The sequence below is a fragment of the Elaeis guineensis genome, chromosome 4 (assembly GCF_000442705.2).
Source record: "Elaeis guineensis isolate ETL-2024a chromosome 4, EG11, whole genome shotgun sequence".
NCBI classification, from domain to species: domain Eukaryota; kingdom Viridiplantae; phylum Streptophyta; class Magnoliopsida; order Arecales; family Arecaceae; genus Elaeis; species Elaeis guineensis.
This window is the reverse complement of record NC_025996.2, coordinates 134,566,248-134,590,494: the sequence shown is the minus strand read 5'-3', so window position 1 is coordinate 134,590,494 and position 24,247 is coordinate 134,566,248. Positions and strand designations below refer to the sequence as shown.

At 36.1% G+C, this 24,247-nt stretch overlaps 1 protein-coding gene across 1 annotated transcript; it reads right to left on the bottom strand.

Annotated features, from left to right (window-relative positions):
- Nucleotides 1–7,102: 7,102 nt before the first annotated feature.
- Nucleotides 7,103–7,965, bottom strand: LOC105042579 (high mobility group B protein 9-like). Its single transcript, XM_073256203.1, has 4 exons — nt 7,772–7,965; nt 7,578–7,656; nt 7,195–7,365; nt 7,103–7,111 (listed from the first exon to the last, which is right to left on the bottom strand). Exons 1-4 carry the CDS (start codon nt 7,963–7,965, stop codon nt 7,103–7,105), a joined length of 453 nt encoding a protein of 150 aa, XP_073112304.1.
- Nucleotides 7,966–24,247: the final 16,282 nt, after the last annotated feature.

Sequence of the window (24,247 nt, the reverse complement as noted above, 5' to 3'; positions counted from 1 at the left end):
ACTCTCAACTGATCGTTGGACAGGTCAAAGGCGAGTTCGAAGCGCGGGATCTGACCATGGCCAAATACCACCAAAAAGTAAAAGATCTCGTAGCACCCTTCAAGTACTTCGAGATCTTCCACATCTCCAGGGCGAAAAATGCTCGGACTGACGCACTCTCCAGGCTCGTGACATCCGACTACGGTACCCTGGGCCGGACGTTCGTAGAAAGTCTTGAACAACCGAGCATCGACAAGGTCGAAGAGGTGCTGCAACTGGCGACAGAGCCGAGCTGGATGGATCCGATCGCTCAGTACCTGACCGACGGATCTACCCCTGAAGACCCCGCAGAAGCCAAACGACTCCGGTGGGCGGCTTCCCAATATGTGATGATCGACGGCCGACTATACAAAAGGTCATTCTCCCTTCCCCTACTGAAGTGTCTGGGGCCGACCGACGCAGACTATGCCCTCAGAGAAGTACATGAAGGGATATGCGGTGATCACTTGGGGGGCAAATTCTTGACTTACAAAGTCCTGCGGCAGGGTTACTACTGGCCCACTATGAAGAAGGACATGGCTGAGTTGGTTCAGAGGTATGAACCGTGCCAAAGGTATGCCAACATACAACACCGACCCGCCAGCCAGCTTACTCCAGTCATCGCCCCGTGGCCCTTCGCCCCGTGGAGAATCGACATACTCGGACCCTTTCCTCCAACATCCAGACAACGAAAGTTCATAGTCGTCGCGATCGACTACTTCACTAAGTGGGTGGAAGCCGAATCCTTGGCGCAAATCACTGAGCGGAAGATGGAAGACTTCGTTCAGAAGTCCATCATCTTCAGGTTTGGATTGCCAAACATCATCATTACCGACAACGGGCGACAGTTTGACAACCAGGACTTTAGAGGCTTCTGTGCGAGGTTTCATATCACGCACCGACTAACCTCGATCGGGCATCCACAGTCCAACGATGAGGTCGAGATGACCAACCGGACCATCCTGCATGGACTAAAAACCCGACTAAATGAAGCCAAAGGTCTATGGGTCGAAGAATTGAACTCTATCTTGTGGGCATACTGAACGATGCCCCGTGTCCCAACCGAAGAATCTCCCTTCAGCTTAGCCTATGGAACGGAAGCCATGATCCCGCTGGAGATCGGGTTACCATCGACCAGAGTCGAGCAGTATCGCGAGCCAGACAACTCCGAGTGTCGGAGAGCTGACTTGGACCTTTTGCCCGAACTCCGACGCGAGGCGCAACTCCGTATGGCTTCCTACCGACAAAAGGTGGTCCGATATTACAACGCCAAGGTCAAACCGAAGCTTTTCAGGTCTGGAGATCTAGTCCTAAGAAAGGCAGAAGTCTCGAAGCCCCTGGATCGGAGAAAGTTGTCCCCAAACTGGGAGGGACCCTACAAGATAGCCGACACCTACGAGCTGAGAGCTTACCGGCTAGAGACCCTAGAAGGGACAACCATCCCACAGACTTGGAATGCCAACAATCTGAGGTTGTACTATCAGTGAACTCTGTATCCCTTCACTTGGAATACAAATTCAATTTCAAAACCTCAGAACTTAGGATTTTGACTCTTCGACCGTGGGTCGGCGCTCGTCAAGAAGTACGAGTCCCGACGTCCCGACTTGAGCCTAACGTTCCACTGGGGACCAACGGCCCGATCGCCGATAATGCATCGGGCGCTTAAAAGGACCAACATATCCACAACGACGGGAGTTACACTCCTTCTACAGCTAAAACTCTCGGGCAAAATGATCGGACAGAACGATCGGCTGACCTGCCGACTCGGCCCCGGTCGAGAAAGGCAAAGCGTCAACGCGACCAACATCGCGTTCGCAACTTACCGACCAGGTCACGATCGGTCGAAGGATATTCGGCTCACCACCGTTTATCACACGACACGACGTAAGTATCCGACCTAAGTCTGGGTAATGGGAACCCGACTTACCATCATTTTTTCGACCAAACGCGTCGATGCCGTCCGACTGACAACGTCGGACGTCATTCGGCCCAACGGATGCGTGTCTGGAGGCCGGTTGACCCCCGACTTAACGAACGTGCCTGACTCGTGTTAGGACGATGCACATTCGACTTTGACCTTCGACTCATGACCGAGCGACGGATGTTTGGCTCAGGCCTCCAACGGACGTGCACTACGACCGCCGGACGGACGGTTCGTGATCGGAGTTCGCCTTGCCTTTCCTATGGCGTATGTTACCGACTACCTCGACTAAAGACTTGGGATGTCGCTGAGTGACCTAATGTGGTACGTCGGGTCTACGACTCTATGGCTTTGCGACTCTATGACTCTACGACTCTAAGTCAGAGCACATCCTGACACGCGAAGGGAAGAAGTTGAAAATGCAATTGAAAGTATTCTCAAGTGTATTCAAGTCTACAAAATTAGGCCGAAGCCCAGTTACAAGTATGTAAAGCAAAACAAAAAGTGATAAGACCCCGATCATCCTTCGGAGTCGATCTCTTCGATCGGGAAGAGCTCAGGGACAGTCGGTGCATCCACCCTGGTCGGCACTGGATCGACGGTCGGTGCTGGATCGGAGGTCGGTGCTGGGTCGGAGGTCGGAGCCGGGTCGGGGGTCGGAGCCGTCTCCTCTTCGGGGATCTGCTCTGGGACGGTCTCCTCCACCGCAGCAGCATCTCCCGACGATGGGTCGGCCACCTCTTCTGTGGCTTGGTCCTCGGATCCTGGGGGGATGATATCGCTAAGGTCCAGCTTCAGGTACAAAGCCTGGACTGCAACCCGAACATCTTCGTACCCCACCCGATACGACGCGAAGCCGCTTTCCAGGAGTTCTTCTCGATATCTGTCGGAGCTGCGAAAGTCCTCCACCACCCGACCTAGTGACTCCTTCGCCGACCTCGCCTCCGCTTTCGTTCGATCAAAGGATTCCTTCGTCGACTCTGCCTTCACCTTCACTATGTCGGCGTCGGCTTGGACGATCGACAAGTCCTCCTCGACCTTGGCAAGATTCTCCAGGCTAACCCGGAGCTGCTCGCATTCAGCCTCAAGCTCGACGACGATGCCGTCCCGTTCGCACCGCAATCGGTGCGCGGTCCGACCCTTGCGCTTGACCTCCCCTCGGGCCGACTTAAGTTCGGCCCCGAGATGAGAGATCTCGTCTTCAAGCCTCGCCTCCCGATCGGTCGACAGCTTCAATTGCTCGACCAGTACCGCCTTGTCGGCTTCGACGACCGTCGCCCTGTCCTTCCAGGCCGCCCGGATGTCCCCGAACCTCCGGTATCCGGCCTCCAGTTCGGACATAGTGTAAATCAACTGCAAACGAGAACTGACCGTCAGAAAGATGAAATAACAAAGACAGTAAGGAGGAAGGAGGCGAGGCAGAACTTACCCCGATCATGGTCGGATAAAAAGAAGACAGCATCTCGATCACCTGCCGAGCCTTTAGAACCTCCACGTCGGCTGGGAGGAGGGTCCCCTGACATAGTCTCCTGGCCAAGTTATGGTCGGCCAGGGCTGACGCTCCCTCAGGGACCCGGGCGCCAGGCGACGCGGTGCGACTCCCCGACCTTGGGTCATCAGCAGGGGCCATCGGGGCTTTCCCTCAATCGGCCGCCCAGGCCCGTAGGTCGGGGAAGGAGGGGATGCTCGAGCTTGATTGAGCACCCCCTGCGGCAGCAGCGGGCGCCGCCGGATGACGTTCGGGTTTTCGAACGGTATCCGATGCCTCCTCCATCGGTGAAACCGCCAATGTTTCCTCGATCATTCCCTCCACCGGCTGCTCCTCCGGTAGCACTGTCGGAGCCGAAAGCATGATTGACCGGCTCCGACTGATCGGCCGTCGATGCGATGGCGGTCGGTGCTGCTATCGAGGGCTTCTTCGGAGGTCGTGAGGGCCCGACCCTGGACGCCGACCTCTTCCTCGCCGCATACTGTCTGATTTCGGCGTCGGTCGGCCTCATCCTCGACGGCATCCCTGCAATTTTGATAAGAGAATCAATACATGTTCGGAGACAAGCGCGAAACGAAAAGACAATCGATGGATCGGGCGGTACCTAGATGGGGGACCAGGCTCAGGCCAGCATCATAGAGGGCTTGTTCGGTAACAAGCTCCCTCTGCTTCGGTACCGACATGTCCTTGAGTCGGTAGAAATCCTCCCGATCATCTGCCTCCACTCGGCTGTTCTCGTTCGCCTCGGTCCGAGGCACGCCCCAGCGAGAAGGAAAACCCCAGGGAGAAGAAGAGGAAATGAAGAAAAACTGATTCTTCCACCCATGAATGGACGATGGAAGACCAGTGATGAAAAAAAGACCATTTCGGGGATTGAAGAGCCACCACCCTCGGGCCTTAGGGTGGGGTTGGAGGACAAAGAATGCCCGAAAGAGAGAGATCCGAGGGTTGGTTGGCAAGAGCTGACACAACAGGGCAAAGCTAATTATCAACCGAACTGAGTTCGACGCCAGTTGCACCGGACAAAGTCCGTAATAATCTAGAAGATTTCGAACAAACTCCAGAATCAAAAGCCGAAGACCAGCCCGGAGGTCCTCGACGTACAGAGCCATCTGACCTGCAGGCGGGTTGTTGACCCATCCCCCGGCCCAGGAGCGAAGAGTCGGAACTACTCAGGGATACAATACTGATTTCGAAGCCGATCGACATTCGGCCCCGAAAGTGAGGAAACCTCCACTTTCGGGGTCGACCGAAGATCATCGGTCGGGTTCCCCGACCGAGCCTCCCAAGGAGAAGTCCTGGCCATGATACCAGAACCAAGAAGAAAGAAAAGACAGAGAAGAAGAAGAAGAAGAAAGGATCTCGAAGGGAGCAAGAACAAAGCAAATGGAAGCACAAGACTCGGGGGACCTTCCAAAGAAGGAAGGCGAAAGCAGCTACCTGTGATGGAGAGGAGACCATTTGGGCAGAGTCTCCACAGTAAGACCGTGAGAAGTGAGGTTTTGAGTACAAGTGGCCCCACATATATAGGGCCTTTCGACGGTCGGGATGTGGGCGTGCCGACGAGAACCTCTCGGATGATCGACACGTGGCAGCATCCAGGCCCTCCTCCAGCCCGATGGTTCGGCGCACCCATCCCAGATCGGGCCATGTCGCCTTCATTTGCACGAATGACGCTGGTCCAACGACCTCCCGACACGTGACAGAAAGACTGCGCCTCAGAATTAAATCACTAACGGCGATCCGCATCCCCGATGGGATGCCTGACAGCGGTCCGCGCTCCTAAAGAAGATGCCAGGCGGCGGTTTGCGTTCCCCAGAAGGCGCCTGACACCGGATCGTCTGACACCAGATCGTCCGACACTGAGTCGTCTGACACCGGATCGTCCGACACTAGACCGCCTGACACTGGATCGTCCGACATCAGATCGTCCGACATTGGATCATCTGACACTGGATCATCTGACGTCGAATCATCGAACATCAGGACGCCTGACATCGATTTGTCCGGATCGTCCGCTGGTGAGATCAGCAGAATCAAGGCATGATGCAATAAAGAATCCACTCCTTTCGCCCAATGCCCCACCCGCGTAGAAACACGAGCCGATGTGACATCAGGCTCAGGAGTGGGGGGACAACTGTTGGGATATACCGACCGATCCTAATGCCGACTCACCAATGCTGACTCACCGACAGATCACGACGCCGGCCCATCCTCGATGCCGACTCACCGACGGATCCCGATGCCGACCCATCCATGAGGATGGACCGACCGACTTCGCCTGTCCGACGATGGACAACACCAACAGTAACTACCAATCGTGCCCGGCCGGAACGGATCGGCCTAACAGGCCAACGCCGCCTCCGATCGCCTTAAAGCCGATCCCCCATCGCCGACCCCCTATCGAGTGGGACGACACCGACTCACTGTCAGTTTGGACAACTGACGTCCGACCTCTGCAGGCCCTTCTAGACGCCGAACGAGCGGCATGGGCTGCAGTCCTATCAAGAACATGCCATGCAACCGCCAAGGGGCGTTGTCCTGCCAGAAAACCTGGGGCGCTGTCCTACCAAGGACACAAATTAATTCCTAGGACCTATCAGCTCGTCAACGACGTGACAACCCCCGGCAATTTGACAACTCTCCAGTTGTCTACATCACCGACGGCGGGATCATACCACCTCTTACTATAAATCGGAGAAAGCAACAGTGCTGAGGGGGTCTTTCCGAAACCCTTGAACTCTTCCTCTCTAGCTCTCGCTCTCACCCTCTCTCGTTGAGCTCCTTGATTCTTTTTTTACTGTTGCCTAGTCTCCTCTCTGACTTGACCGTCGGAGGGTCCCCGCCGGAGCTACTTCCGGTCAGCACGGACTTTTTTTTGCAGGCGCTCGTTCCCAGTGACCAGGCGACGAGGGAATTGGCCGCAACAGTTATGATGCTACAGAAAGGAGATCAGGATGAGGTACTTTGATGGTCAACAATGCTTATGTGCTTGGGTGTCTGAATTTAAATGCATGAACAAAGGTGGTTAGATTAAGATAATATTATGTGATAACATTCTCAAACCTATCTATAAAACTAAATAGTTCATGGCCCATGTAGGGGCATTGTTGAACATAACCAGCTCATGATGAGACCTCCATGAGGCATGCTTTTTTGAAACTCCTAGACCCAAGCTAGATATTGGCATAAAATTGGCACGGTATGGTAGAATCAAAGAGTAATTTGGTTTATGTTGGACCAAATAATGCTAAAAATTGGGTGTAGCTATTCGTTTTCGAAATCTTTTCCTAGCCAGAGATGGGGGCGGAAATAGTCAAAACATAAGGATAGGTTATCTAATGTTTTATTACTGCCCAAGCTAAATATATAGAAACAAAACTAGGTATAATTAACCTGATCTATAAATACATATGTGTGTGTGTGCATGCATGCATGAATGCGAGAGAGAGAGAGAGAGAGAGAGAGAGAGAGAGAGAGAGAGAACTTTGATGAGCTAGTAAATATAGATTGAGTGATCTACAACTATGAATGGATGAAAAATTAAATAAATGAAGAAAGTAAATTACCTTTATTTTTCTGCTCAGGCTTGTTTCTTTTCCTTTTAGATGTTGTCTTTGCCGAGCTAGAGGTAGATTTGGTGCGGTTGATCTTAGTCTTCGAAAATTTTATATTTAAGTAGTCTGCAAATTAATTTCACATATGAATGCATATCTTGAAATAAAATATTTTTTTTAAAAAAAATGGATAAGAAATATGTAGCAACCATGAACCCACCCAAATAAGAAGAAGGGCCTTGCTTCCTGAAGAAGTAGACCTGTTCATAGTGGAATAGAAATTCCAGGTAGCACTTCTTAAGCACAAATGCTGCACTAGTTGTAGTCTTTGGGAAGGCAAATGCAGCAATCACATCCTTCCACCCCTTCTCCTTAACAACCTATTCATATTGATAACAAAACAAATAATGAAATAAATAATATTATATTGTGTCAAGTGAAAATATGGTGTTAGAATGATCTTATTAGTGTTATTAGCATAGGTAACCAACATCCTTTATGTCATGTATGAAAACCAATAAATGAGTTAAATGGTTATGCATCAATGTGCAATGAAATTTAAGGATAAATGAAGATAAAGTAAAGCAATCACCTTTTCAATTCCTCCATTTTGAGTAACTTGTACATAAAGGAGATGCAAGTCAAGACATTTGCCTCCTAAAATAGGAATCCTTTATCCAAAGCAATCAATAAGACAAAAATAAAGAAAATAATGTATGTCATCGGTGTTACTACAAGTAAATAATGTGTAATGAGACATTGAAATCAAAGATAAGAAGTGCATACGACAATCTAGTTTCCATGGCTGAATGGAACTGCTTAAGTGTATCCATAAACATTGCGCGATCCATGACAACTTGCTCATGAGTAGCAAGTACAACAGGATAGTTGTTAACTTGCATGTTCTTCATCATGATCTTCTCTGCTTCCATTTCTAAGCCTCCTTGTTTCTGTGTCAGCTCATTGATCTTGTTCTCCATCCTCTTGTTTCTTGACTTTTTTCTTCTTTTTTGCCTTTCTTTTTGTCATCCGTTAGAAAGATATTTAGAAATTATGTAGAGATAGGACAAAACTTGGAAGCCAAATGTTAGAAAAATGAGGGAAGTGACTGTCTGAATGAATGCCAGATGGGTAAGAATAAAACTGATGAGGAAGAATGTTGCCTCAGCTTGAAACCAAGTCTTGACTGAGTTTAAAAAAATGATGTAGGATCTAGCAGAACTTGTAATTAAACTCTATTACTCCTCCTCAAGTTATGTTTCTTGTTTAAGAAAAATAAAAACAGAGTACGCATTGAATAGTTGTCAAACTAATCTTCTGATTGTAACTTAAGCAAGGAAGTATTATTCAACCTTTCAAAAAAAAAAAAAAAAAAAAAAAGGGTTTACATCCTCCATTTACTTTAAATTTCTCCAACAGTAAATTCCAACAAAGTTTTCTGGACTTTTGATGATTGTCAATGTATTTTAACTCAAAATAATTAATGCACACTGGAGCTTAGTAAGGAAATAATTTTTTTGCTTTAAATTGATGAATTTGGTTTTACCTCATAATCTACTTTATTTGCCACAATAAAGCAGGTCTTTTATTGGTTAGATCTAAATATAAAGGATTGGACAGCATAACAAAGAATGAAGCCAGAAGATCAATATGTCTAAATACAACTCTTCTTCAAGCTTTCACCTATGGGTACTTGTTCGGTAGTGTGCCATGTCTTAGAGTAGGGTATGACCTAAAAGCTATTTGCATATAATTACAAACATCATTAGAAATAATCAACAGATAGTTCGTTTACATGATCACCTAAATGGTATAGGATATATGACACATATCGGCATTAGATACAGTAAAAGGTCTATGAACGCTCTAAGGAATTTATCCAAGTGGCAGCAAGTTTAAAATGGAAAAAATTTGATATTATTAAGTACTCTCACCTTTAAAGCTACCAAGGTGTATGATGGCTACCTGAGGTTCTTTTTCCACAGAAGTGGTGACCACACATTAATACTTGAGTGTGCTATCATATTGAATGATCAATGTATCTAAGAAATCATTGTCAAGAATTAAGGCGCGAACTAGGCTGCACATCTTGAAATGGACCCTTGACCTAAAAGAAAGGATATCTTACTATATTCAAGATATTAATAAATTTTAGCTAAACTCAAGTATCGATAATGATACTTCGGACTATGTTCTTCCTGGAAAGCATAGTAGCTTACTGGATTTGGATACAAGGCACAGTCTAGATGCCCAGCATAGAACCCATCATCATGTTAGACTAAAGACATGGTCAAACATGGAAGACTAGGGGCTCAAGTAGTTGCTTATATTTTGAAAAAAATAAATTTGGACAAAATGTTGGCATTCTTTTCTGTCTTCTCTCAGGATAGGAAGAAGAATAAGTCAATGGACCCAGCTGAAAATATATGTGGGCTTGCTATCAGTGTTCAAAGCAGAAAAAGGATAGATGGTAGTAGGTCCTACCATCTTAACCTTCGAAGACTGACATTACTCAGTTGCTATCTTCTCGGAGAAGAGAGTGGTGATTAAGACTTACAAGATATAGACTATGAAATAGGAATGAAAACACTAAGGATGATCAAAACATAAATTGATAAATGAAACAAGTAATTAATTCAATTATTGGCTATCTGCCTTTCTTAAGATTACAATTTCATACTTACAAATATCCTCCTTAACTATTCAATAGTTGTCTTATTCTAGTATCCAACACCTATCCTTGCTAACAACTGCTCTATCTATTCTCTTTTGATGGTCGTTATAGTTGGTTTTACACTCATCTCCTCTTTTCACACTCAATTTTTTAGCAACTGGTTCCACCTCTCTCATCTTGCTTCTAAGGCTTCATTCCTTAATATAAGGCACAATCAATTTCTTAAATCACTATTTACCCTTTTTGATAGGTCACACTTATAATCGATCTGTACCTACTGCCTCTAGAACTCAGTCTGAGCATTAAGCAATCATTCGACTTAGTTTCACTAATCTTTTTCTAATCATAACTCGGCCTATCTTGTGAGGTACCTATAAGGGATTTGAATGATCTACTATGATTGTTTGTCATGAAGTTTGATTATGTGCCGATATCTTAGCTAGTCTACCCCTATCTCCGAGTTAGTGGCTTCCACACTTGCTTTATTGAATTAAATCTGACCCTCTTAGCCTACTTATTATCAAGACTAGTTTCTCATAATTATCCGGTCTCTGACAATATTACATGGCCATCATCTAACTAGTCTTTAGGCTTCTACTATGGGCCGGTTAGGATGTGGTGTAAATGCAATGTAACTATAATTAACAAATGATGTTTTTCAAGGTAATCGCAAGAACTAATCTTATCTAAAGGAGTTTGACCTAATCTCGATTTCTAAGTAGTCATGACTTTGTATGACTATGAATTTTGCCCATATATTATATCTCAATTGTCATACGAGGACACTAGAATGATAGAGAATAAAATACAACATAAAGCTTCTATATGAATAGACAATCAATTGGTTCAATAGAGATCCGATAATGTGATATAGTCTACATATCCCCCATAATATACCACGTTGCTAACATATAACAATAGTAGACTTGTAGAGGTAGGTTATTGATAAGTGGGAACTAATTTAACATGCCCTAGTAATATGTATAGCATTTGTCATCTATCTCCAAATTAATTATTCTCCCATTAAACAATCTGCAATTGAATAAAGGTCGAGATTTATTAAATATTTGATCAGGTGATTAAGGTGATCTTTTTTTCTCAAATCAGATGATTTTTTGACATCAATGACGTAATGCCAACCCCCTAGAAAGTTGAAATAGGTCAAAAAATTTTCATCATTTGCCTTCCAAAATGAGTAGGTCAAATCAAAGTCTTTTTCTTTTAGAAAGATTTTGACCAAACATATCTTCCAATCTATGAAAAATTGGATAGAGAAATATGAGGCAAAGTTGATGTAGGAGTAAAGACCTATTTCTTTTAGAATTTTAATTTTTTTCATATTTATTTTTACTAGTCATATTTGTTTTTGGAAAGATAGTCATAGTCCTATTCGAACTAGAAGAACAATCTGACTCGAATTATACAAGAGTAGAACTTGCCATTACTATAAATAGGGGCTTTGTATCTTGATTTTTGAATCAATAATCAATTAAATGAAAGGAGATTTAAACCCCACTTTTGGCAATTTTCCATGTTTTCTATTTTTTTTTAGAGATTCAGTTGAGCGGGTTAAGGGAGACTTTTCTTTTTCTAGATTTGATCAAGTTGGTATCAACCTCGATCCTCTACATCTCTAGAGGCTTTATGGTCTAGACACATAAGAAATGCAAAGAGATGAAAGAAGGGCTATCCATGCTTGAAGTACATTAAAGAACAAAGAAAAAATGGCTACCAAGTCTATCTCAATAGATGATAAGATGAAGAGGTCTCATGCAACTACAGAAAAAGATTATTCAACTTACTGAGATCATATCTCGATTGACGATAGCTTTGATGCAAACACCAACAACTCTTACAATAAAGTGGTCTCTATTGTTTGGAGTTGAGGATCTACCCTCTAATAAAGAGGATAAGCAACCTGCAAGTACTCAGAATTATCCTTTTCAACATTTCAAAATTGAAGCTCCAATCAAGATCCCTATATACTATGAAGACATCAATGCAGAGAAACTAAACAACTAGCTAAACCAATTAGAGATCTATTTTGCTATCTATAGATACTCTAGTTTCCAAAGGTAGTTCTTGCACATCTCAAGCTTTCCAACCATGCCCTTACCTGATCGAATTCATATATGAGAAAGAATGAGATCTCTAACTTAATGTGGAGCAAATCCAAGAGCCTGATCAAGAAGCAATTCTATCCAAACAACCACCATGAGGATGATCGATGGATCAAGTGGTGATACTTATAGTAGAAGTATAATCAATTCATCCAAGACTATACCATCGAGTTCTACAGGTTTACTATCTCGCTCATGAGCTCCATCGATGATCATATATTTATTATGAAATATATTGGAGGCTTCTACGAGAGCAACTAAAAGAACTTAAAGTTCTTCCAAGTTGAAGATATTGGCTAAGCTAGCATGAAAGCCATGGAGATCAAGGAGAAGAATCGGCCAAGGGAAAAAAAGAAGAATAATAAGTTGAAGAAAGGTGGCAAAAAATCAAAAAAAAAGAACAGGGCAAGAAGCATATCAATGCAACTCAAAAAAATTATTATGATCAACTTAAAATCAATAGATATACCAAGAAGTGTTGGAAGGTCTATCCTGAATTATAGTTAAAGGGGAATAAGTTGAAGGATGAGGATTTCAAGAAAAAAGAGCAGATGATCCTTAATGCTATAAAGGTAGAGAAGCTATCCAAGCTTGAGCAAGTAGACTCAACATTAAGCTTAATGTCAAGACAACCCAAGATAGCAACTAAGACAAATCCAAAGATGCAAGTGAAACTTTTTCACTTGGTCATGTTAAACAGAGGATCATTGGGCACATTGTAGGTTCTAAAAGTCAAAAAAATCTCATCTCTGAAAGCATAGTTTAAAAGCTAGGTTTGCAGGCCAAGTCTCATCTACATCCCTACCTTTTCAATTGGATTCAAAAAGATGTTAAGTTGAAGATCACCAAGCTATATGCCTTCAAATTCATAATTACTGGGGGATTTATTGATAAGGTAACATGCAATGTATTTTCTTTGGACGTTTGCTAAGTAACTCTTAGGAGCCCATATCTTTAGGATCAAGATGCAATCTTCTATACATAGTAGAAAATATTATCTCGTAAAAGATGGAAAGGTATTCATAATCAATGCCTTCAGAATACATAAAAACATAGATCTTGCAACCACTACCCAGGCAAAGTAACTTGTTAATGCTTACAATAAGTTTGTGATGGTAATATAAAATATAGATGTCACTCATAAGAGGCTAGGCTCTCATCTCTTGGTTTCAACAATCGATCGATTGATATCAAGAGAAAATCAATTTTCATCAACAAGGAAGCATGGCAGGGAGTTTTCCCTACCATGAAATCTAAATGGAGAAGCATGGCAAGTAGTGGTTCATTGAGATTTGAGAGAAAAGATGATCAAGATTAGAAACCATCCTCAAATAAATTTAAGTGGTTCAACTATGAGAGAGGGAAGCAACTATTTCTCCATCTTCAGTTTGATTTGGCAAGGCAAAATCTCCTAAGGATTCCTTTAGTTCACCGATAGAATTTTACAACACTAGAATGTGTTTCCTCAGAAGCTAAGGACTAGGTATATGATATATAAGAAAGTTATTGTTATATATCTGATTGATTATGGGAAAGTAGCATAAAATGCATACTTTGCGAAGTAACTTATATTTGATTGATTATGTACTTTTTGAAAAAATTATATAAAATACCTTTTACATCCTAAGAATTAAATACAATATTCTTACTTACAATATTTGAAAATACCAATGTTACTTACAATATCTCTACTGAAGCTCCACTACCCAACCTGGTTTACAACTTAGAAATGCTTGAATTAGAAGATAGATGATTGCCTATGCCTTCAGAGCTATTCTTTCCCATAACAACATGATATTTTTTTTAGGATAATCATTCGCAACAGAGCATTCTAGGTTTAAAGAAGAATTAGTTATTTGAGGTGGTTGCATACATTCCAAATTATTTGAAGAGACTAAGTTTGATTCATTTTAATACGATGGCTTAACAATATTTCTGAAAAAATAAAATGATCGTAATTCCTGATCCATAGAAAAATACCATAGGAAAGTGGCATTCCTATGTCCTATGTGGATTATTCCCATAAAAGGAACTACTTTCTCATCTCTCTCTTTTAAAATCTCCAACCAAATATGAGGCATCTTTAGTCTTCTTGTTGACCATATTTTTCTTTCCCTTTTCTAGCGAACCAAACAAGTCCTAAATACGGGGAGCCTTAATCCAAGGGGATCACCAGATTTGATTTGGATCATTTCAAACACTATAAGTAAAGATAGATAAGGTCTATAAGCAAGATTTGTCATATCAGAAGTTGAATCATATACCAAACTTCTAAAGATCATAATTGATCATTAGATATCATACAAAAAAAAAATTCAAATTAGGAAACTTTTTGAGATTTATAATGTAGTTCTAATCCCCTAAGAGGTTGAAATGGATAGAAATTCCATCATTTGGATCTCGAAACATACCCACTCAAACCTAAAAATTTTTTTTTGCAAAAAATTTTAATTGGACGTATCTTCCAATCCTTTAAAAATTAAATAGAGCAATAGAATATAAAATTGATATACGAGTCGGGATCGAACTCCTATTGTATTTTATTTTTTTATATTTATTTCTACTAATATGTTGATTTTAAGAAAACTAGTCTTATTTGAATTAGGAAAGAAATTTAACCCAAATGGTGTAAGTGCAGTCCTTACTATTATTATAAATAGGAGCTCTGAACCTTAGTTTTTAAATCAATAATCAATAAAAGAAAAGAGGACCTAAATCTTACTTTTGCCAATTTTCTATCTTTTCTAAAATACTTTTAAGAGATTTGAGCTGAGTAGTTTGAGAAAATTCTTTCTTCTTCATAATTGGATAAGAAACTGGTTATATTCTAAGTATTAAATTACTTTAGGAGAGATAAAAAATTAATTGGACTTGACCAAGTTTGTTACACGGATAAGATTCTAATCAAGATTAAATCTATCAAAATCTATTATATGACTCTTCTGACTCAGTATTTTATATTTCAGATGGTATAAGATCCATAGCATAGAAAGAGATTCATGTAATAAAAAAGACTCATTTTGCTTCAATGAAGTCTTATGCATGTCATATTGAGTACACAACGAGATATTTGCTACAATAATTTAGCCATTATCGAGATACCATAGCAACATGGGAAAGAAATTATAGAAAATGGTCTATCGTCTACCATAGTAGAATTTAGACCAAAGTGTTGAATTGAGGTCTCACCATAAGATAAAGCATATAGGACACAAATACCATATAATTAGATGCATATCTAATTACCAATTGCTTCAAATTAATAGGGATATGGCAAAGCCACTAACTAAATCCCTCAAGGGGAATATCTTCACAACCATGTAGATTGGATGGATCTAAAAAATGCATGTAAATGTCTTTAAGTGTAAGTAAGAGATTGTTCAAGTAAGGTATGTGCTATAAGCCATTTATATATGTGTATACATCATTTGAAATAATTCAAGAATTTTTTCTTTATATGATTGCTTAAACAGTATAGTGTATATCTTACACATCAACTTTAGAGCCATAAAAAAGTCCACAACTGCTTGGAGAAATTACCAGGTGGTTGAAGTGTTTATTATAGGGAGGATTGGATATTTTCAAGAACTTAAATATGTTTAAGGCTATAGGCAGCAATGGGTGTTGCACTTATAAAGTTGTCGATGCATGTTGTGATTATATAGAATACCTCCTCTATTGGGATAGTGACCTTGCGCCAATACCTTGGTGTATTATCATATTGAACATTCAATATAGGCAATTTACTTTGAAAATCATTGTCAAGGGATAAGTTATGAAACTAAGTTTCATAGCTTACAAGTAGCCACTTAGCCTATGGGGTAGGACACCTTGCTATTTTCTAGTTACTAATAAGAATTTGTGATAAGAGTCTTGTATTAACAATGATATTCTGAATAATATCCCTATTAAAATAAAAATATGATCAAACATGGAGGATTTGGGACCTACTTAGTTGCTTATGTTATGAAAAGACTAAATTATTCTAACAAATAAATATAACTAATAATTGATTATTTTAAAGGTTTTCTATAAAGTGATTTTATAAAAAAACAGCATGATATGATCCAGGATTCTAATTGGCGATGACATAGTATGACTAAAGATTTTCAAGTACATTAGATCTTAATAGTCATATGAGGATACTAAAATTATAGAAGAGTCAATTACAATATAAAAGTTGTGCAGAAATAAAAAGATCAGCTGGTTTTATACTAATATTCTAGAGGTCCGATAACATGATTTATATCCTCATATCAGACCTATAGAAGAGGTTATTGGTGAGCAAGAACTTGATTGACCTATCCAACAATGTATTTAGCATGCACCATCTATCTTAGGATTAATTGAAATATGATTTTGATTAATTATTCTCTCATTAAATCATCTCTAGTTAGATTAAGTAAGATCTAGATTTACTCAAGAATTAACTTAGTCTTTAGTTGAACTAATACAATAGCCAAAAATAGGTTTTGGCTAAGTATGATCAACAGAGACTCTATCGGGCCTCTAACCTAGCCTACGTCAATTGAGTTTAAGTAGTAGCTAGCCACCCATATTGAGTTATCCTTCCTATTTCTCTCCTTACATCATTTAAAATTATATTTTCTCTTAGGGGTAAAATATCATTCGGAGATCCCAAGTAAAGACAGCCACCAACCTTACTTTATTCAAGTCTAACTTAGACCCTGGAGAAACTGACTAAGGGTATACACTAGAAACCCTAGTGCTCACACATTACAAACCCTAGTGCACACTCTCTCCTATATGTACATAAAGAAAGAACCCTAGGATTGACATGGAGAAGCAAAAGTATGAGAACAAAAATAGAGAGATAGAGAGAGGGAAAGTGGCAAAAAAATAGACAACTTCTCTAAGAAAAAAGAAAGAAAGAGAAGAGAAAGAGCAATAGAGAAAGATTTTATTATAAAGTATCCCCTTGGCCTATACCAGCTAGAGATCCAAGGCTAAACAAAGCATCGAAAGATCAAGCAAAATGATTGAAGAGGTTGCAAATGATGATTCTAAAAGGGTCACATATGTTTGTAAGCACCCTTTTTCTCGAGAGGATCAAATGTCTCTGAATATTACAATTCTATTGTTGAACTTAGTCAAACACTTTATGAACTAGATAGAGTCTCCATCATAGAAAAGTATAAATATTTAAAACCCTTTATGCATGCTTTTTTCATAAAAATATCATGAACAAAGATTCCTAATATTTCACTGCAAATCTCTAAGGACTGCTAACATGTCGATCAAGCATTGCAGCTAAAAGCCTGGAAGGAGCAAAACTTTTTTATATTGTTAGAAATAGGAACAAGGGGAAGTTATCTAGTATAGTAAACTCCAAAATTAATGGAGGGCCTTTTGTTGTTTTGTTACTAATATTCTAACTAAACCTTGCAACCCTCTAGATCTCACCCTACGTCATGACTAATATTAGCACATCATGCTTTCTCTCAACAGATGTCTTGATATAAAGATGATTAATTGATCTTGTACTTTTATAATGCCAATGTAAAAATACTTTAGCTCTCTTTTTCTATATATTTAGCTAACTATTAGATAAGATTTACTTATCATACCATTTCAAAATACATGCTCTCATATAAATCAACTATAAAATACATTATAGCTTTTCAAGCTACATGTTTATTAAAATTTAAGGATACTCATATTTGCACTATTTTTGCTAGCTAGCATACTTGAGTCTCTAATTTGCTCCAAACTCATTTTATCCATAAATAATAAATCTCCAAAATGAGTCCTACTTAAAGTTTGAAATTGTATTTGAATTGTTGCTACTCCCTTAGTTATTTATGAGAAATTTTTGAAAATTTTACAATAATCCATAATCTCAAGCCATTTATTATGTCCAATTCACTTTATTATACCATTCTAATATACTTTTCCTGGTACCAAAACAACAATAAAGAATATTAAAATTTTTTATACAAGGCATTGTCTAGGATCTGGCATGCTCGTATTTATACTAGTTTTACTAACTAGCACAATTAAGCCTTTAAGTTGCTCCTAAGTCTTTTTGTTCTCAAACAATAAATCTCTAAAATGGGTATTAATTAAAGTTAGAAAGCATCTGAAACTGAGGAGATATTTTCACAAACTAATTTATTGGTTGCATTCTAATTTTTTTTTTACTAAGCATCTAAAATTGCACTGGTATAATAATGATTGGAGAGAACAAATAAGAAATAAATATTTACTTTCTAAGAAAATCTATGGTAGTCAGTGAAGAATATGATAAGTTAGGTCTTTGCACAATTAGATAATGAAAAAATATGCTCTTCCTAAAATTATTAATCCATCATATTATTTTGAAATTGTTAGTTGATTAGGACAATGACCCCTAGATAAGCATTATTGCTCATTAATATATAGATTGATAATATTTTTTTAAAACAAGAGGAGGACAATGAAAATATAATAGAATTTATGCATTAAGATTTGATTTATTCTAGTGGAATGACTAAAGACAACTAGAAGAGGCTAATATTGATGACTTTTAATTTTGTCAAGCATAGAAGAGTAAGTATGCTACCTTTTGAAGCTAACTCTTTGATATAATGCACTCAGTGTCATAGTTTTAGGAATAATATAAACTACTTATTTAAATTAAAATATCAATAATTATCAACAAGAAACTAGTATACAACTTCACAACATCTAAAAACTTTCGACATGATATAACTTCTTAACCCCTAATGTAAATAAATAACTCAATACTCTTTATTATAAAAGTGAAGTACTTTGAAAAAAATTGTAAGCTTATTATTTAGCTAGAACTATTTAATTATGAAGAACAATTAAAAGATAAAACTTATACACATGATAAAGCACACCATCAGTCTAATACTTGCATATATTTTTAAAAATTTTTTTTACAAAAATAAAAGTTTAGATGTATTTATTTAACATCACTAAAAAAATTTAAATTAATAAATAATATCAATTATTTAAAATATATATAAATTTAAAATGTGTTTGAAGTTATCAATGAGGTCTTTAAGAATATCTCAAAAATACAAATATATTTATCAATACCAATTTTCAATACATGCCATAATTTTTTTACTAATATTAAAATATCATACACATCATGGCCTTTGAAAACTAGATAAAATAAATATCAAGAGCATAAAAATATTAATAAATATGTTTTATTTTAAAATTATTATTGCATCAAGCGTTATTATAAAAATATTTTTTACTAATTCTTTCATGAAATAGTGAGTCAAATATAATTAAATAAAAAATAAAATATATATATTCATATGTATTTCTTTTTTCTCTTATAATCTAGCAATTAATATCCTATAATAAGCTTATTACGCAAGTGTAGGATATTAATTATTGTTTAAAAGAGATGGCTTAAATGAAAGTTTAGTTTATAATTAGAATTGAAAATTGGTTTTGTATAGTAAAATAAGTTAATATATTTAAAATATGATTAGATGTGAGTCATAATTAACTTTGAGTATTGAAAGATATGTAAAATAGGCACGTTGAGATATTATACCTCACACAATCTAAGTTATTTATTATAAGAATAATATCTCTAAATTAGTACTTAGATTGAATTAATAAAAATAAGATTTTTGAATTATTATGAATAGAATTTTACATATTTTTATATAAAGTATATTGTTAATCATAAGTTTTTGTAAACTTATAAAAGATATTAAAAAAATAGTTTATTAAATACTTTTTGGCATCATCTTTTATACAGATCGACTCTAACTTTATATTGATCATCAAAAATAGGTCCTGAATCTAGATTATATTTTCTCCTCACGTCTTAGATATGATTAGAAAAAAAGATGAATAACTATAACTAAATCAAGATTTAAATTAGCAAAATAATTAAAAGATAATTTTAATTATGTAATTTTTTGATGATATAGTTAAAATAGATATGTAATATCCAACATGATAAATTAAGTAGTAATGATACAACATAAATATGTACTTACTTCTTAGTCATATACCAATCATTTATATTATTTAAATATTTAAAATAAACTAAAATAATGACAAATTATATAAACAAAAATGATGATACTTATCTTTAATAACAAATATAATATTGTATACAAACTATATTTTATATTTTATTTTGAATAATATTTCATGATAATTCATAAAAATACAACTTTTACACTTTATATCACATAAAAAATATTTATATAAAAATAAATTAAAAATAAAATTAGAGATTACTGGAAATATATTAATAAAAATAGATATAACAATTCAATCTTCAATATTTTCTCATTCATACTTAATATTTTAATATATAAATCTGTTTGTTGCATATGTAAATTATTCTATTTTAGTAATATTATGGATGAATCATAAAAATATATAAAAACATATAAACAAATCTTTCATAATAACATATAGCTTAATTTTAATGTCTATATACATCAACATATACATAAATACTATAAAACATATAAAATAAGTTTTCATTCCTCTACCAAATCATTCATCAATATTTGATGTAAACTACATACAATCAATTCTTCTAGATAAAAAAATATATCTCTTATAATTAAAGATTTAATTTAATTAGTTAAAATCTATAGTAGGAATCAGAATAAGTGATGGAGGAGACATTGTGTGATCAATTCAAATAGATGAAATAAGGCTAGCCAACATTAGTAAAACATAAAGTTTTCAAAATAATTATATAGTGATAAACTAAATTTTTAAGTGATCTTTAATATACTAAAATGAAAAAATAGAATGACTCAAAATTTTTTAAAAAAAAGTACTAGACATAAAAAATAATGATTCATATGAAGCGTATTTATAAATTAAAATATAGACTTATATGAGAATGAATAGAAAAAAATACTTGTACAAGCTCTTGAAATAATTAAATTATAGTATATTTACTTATTATAAATATTACAAAATATCATATAATAACAAAATGATATACAGTTATACAAGTAGAATGAAGTTTATTATATATTTATTTAAAAATTATATTATTTGAAAAGCATCCATATCCTTAAAAAATAGAGAGGAAATGCTACTTTTAGTTGAAACTTATTTATAGTATTAAATGCATATATACTTTTATTAAGTAATATAGATTCAACAACAATATATTTTAGTTCCATAGAACTTATGCTTAGTCAAGTTTTTATTTTTGAAAATTTTTTTGAGTGAATATATAGAGTTAAATTTCAATACTTTAAACTACGAGTGGGACAAAATTAATTAATATTCAAATATTTCAATCATATAGATAATTAAGTTAGGTGCATATTAAGGTGAATGCTTAAAAAAGACTTAATCAAAGATATGTCAAAGCCCAAAAGATGAAAAATAGTTTTAATAATTTACTTGATAATTAACCTTTACAAAATTAGACATGTTGTTGTATATTTTGTTTCCTATTTAATTAATAATTTTTTATATAATTTAAAATTTTAATATTTTAGATTCAAATTTGAAATATCAAAGATTCTATTCATACAATTTTTCAGTATGTTGATGTGTACCAATAGACTTTTTATTTTTTCTTTGGATATAATAATGTCAATATATTATAAGTAGCTCAAGCTATATGAGTAAAAGATGTAAGTTATTTAGAAGTATTACCAAAATCACTTTAGCTACTTCAGATAGATTTGAACAAGATAAAGAGTACGTTATACCATATCTAAAGTTTGCTTGCCTATCAAAATTTTAAAAGACCATACATTTTTGGTATAACATCCAATTAGAGGAATATTTTTAAATTGATAACTTTAATTCAAAATGATTTGATCATCTTTAAAGGATTTATTTTCCTTCATTGACATCGAGATATAATAAAATTTAGGTCTTGAAATGAATTGCTCAAGCTAATCATCTTCTTTTTATGGATAGGATTTTAACTCCAATCTAGGAAGAATTGGATGAAGTGACATGAGGTAAAATAGATGTAGAATTTTATATCAAATTCTAGAAGAATTTTTATTTTTTATTAATTTTTCTTATCAATGACTATTTTAAAAAAATACTAATTTTTTAATTAGATGGGAATTTAAACTATATTAGGAGCCCTACACCTCACTAGTACAAATAAGAGAAATTATAATTAATTTTGTTATTCAATTAATGAAAGAAAAGAGGTCTAATTTCCTGCTTTCACAATACTATTTTCATTATTTTCTAAGAGATTTGAGTTAACCAAGTTGAAAAAAATTCTTTCCTCTTCCTATTTAGATTGTAAAATCATTATTCATATTTTAAAAAAATATTTATAGGATAAATAGAAAGAAATTTTTATGAGTTGTTGAAGTTTCAATGCTTAAATTAATGTTATAGAACTATAATTTCAGAAAAAAAAAAACTATAAAAATAATCTATTGCTAAAATCACATATTATCTAGCAAAAATGATAAAATTCAAGAAGCACATATTAATATTTATTTATATATGCAAGGAATTAGAGTAGGTTCAAGGAGAAAGCATTGGATGTTATGATTTTACTAAGATGTATATGACGATTGGTTGATTTGAGATTGGCAAAACAAAAGGTGATGATGGGTATAAAGAGAAAAAGATGGATATATAAATATGCAAAGTAATAAAAGAGAGAGAATTTGAGTACCTGATTTCGCTAGCAACTAATACTAGTAGATGTTGATGAACAGCAATGGTCACTAATTTAGTTTTCACAAAAAAATCAAGCGACCATAGCAGTATTGAGAAGTGGAAAGAAGAAAGAAGGGAATCACTAAGAGAGGTGGCGGCGGAGTGCGAAATATATTAGGGTTAGTATGATTTGTTAGCTTAATAAAATATTATTATAATATTTATAACATGAAACTAATAATATTATCTTTAAAAGTTGCATAGAAAGAGAGTAAATATAGCATGTATTAATGATTTTTCTAATTACTATTACTTATTATTTATAATATTATTAGAAGAAACAAAATAAGAGAATACATTTATGAGATCACTGATATACATGTTGATAACACCCATCTTTTTTTGCTAAGAAAAAAGCATTAAGATTTTATTAAAAAAATGAAATGATAAAGAATAAAAGAGAGGTGTAGAAAAGGGGTTCCAAGAAAAAATTAGTGATTTGGTCAGAAAGCAAAGAACCTATCTTTAGTTACAAACATTAAATAAAATATGCAAAATATTAGTCAAAAAAATTACAAAAATTAATAGTCCAATTAGCATAAAGGGCCTAAAAGAAGATGTTAATAAGACTAAAAGATCATCACTAGCCCAACAAAAAGTAGGACTCGTAGGAGAAAAAGATCAAGAGCCCACCTCATTGGATGTATCATCAGACGAGAAGTGGAGATGGGTGATAATGCATATTGAACACCCCTATCTCCAAAATATACTATCCATTTTTTTTACATTGAATTTTATAACCAAATGTCTAACAAAAATAAAATAAAAAGCCTAAAAATTGCTAAGGGTCAAGAAGATTTTATGGATGCATCAAAGTTACACTAAAACAAGATTAAAGATTGAAATCTTATAATTCATGCCAATTATTTGAAATCAAGATATCATATACATTATTATATATGTGTGTGTGTGTGTGTGATAGAGAGAGAGGGAGAAAAGTTGGTTAATGCACAAGACTTCCACCATTGCAAGGTGAGAAATATACAACCCTTGCCCTATGTGCAGAGAGATAGTTAATATATTTTAAATCCACAAATTAGAGGTTACATGTAATAATTATACAGTTGTATGGAGAAATACCCTCATATTCATATATATATATATATATATATATATATATATATATATATATATATATATATATATATATATATATATATGAATATATTAAAATATATTAAAATATTTGTATATATATGTGTAAATATATATATGGATATAGATATATCTATATGTGTATATATACTTGAGTATTTGAAACATTTGGAGAGACAGAGAGTATATGTGTAACCAATAAATATAATATAACATTTAGCATCTCAAAAATTGCAATCTAGCCATGTCATGTAGCCTAACAAATGCACTTCATCTATTCATTTTATAAGAAAAAAGGATCTAACCAAATTAGATGGCTACTGACAATAAACAATATATCATAAGTAGATATTGATAATGAGATGTCCCACAATCAATAGTTAATAGATGGTCTATTGTAACTGTCACTTTGAGGTACCAACAGTTGTAACTATCAATTGTGATTCAGTATCAATGAGGTTTCATTGGTGTTACTTTCACTTTCAAAAAGGAACCGAAGCCCACTCTATCTCAAACTCCCTTAAGTTGATTTTGTTCATTTTTGTTAAGTTTTTGTGCAACTTTGACTAATGTTCTTTAGTCTTGCATGAGATACCCTATCCTAGGACTCTCTTAAAAGCTCTATAAAAATAACCAAGCAGCAAAGCCAAACAAGAATGAAAAATAGGAAAGAGAGAAAGAGAAATCACTTATGAA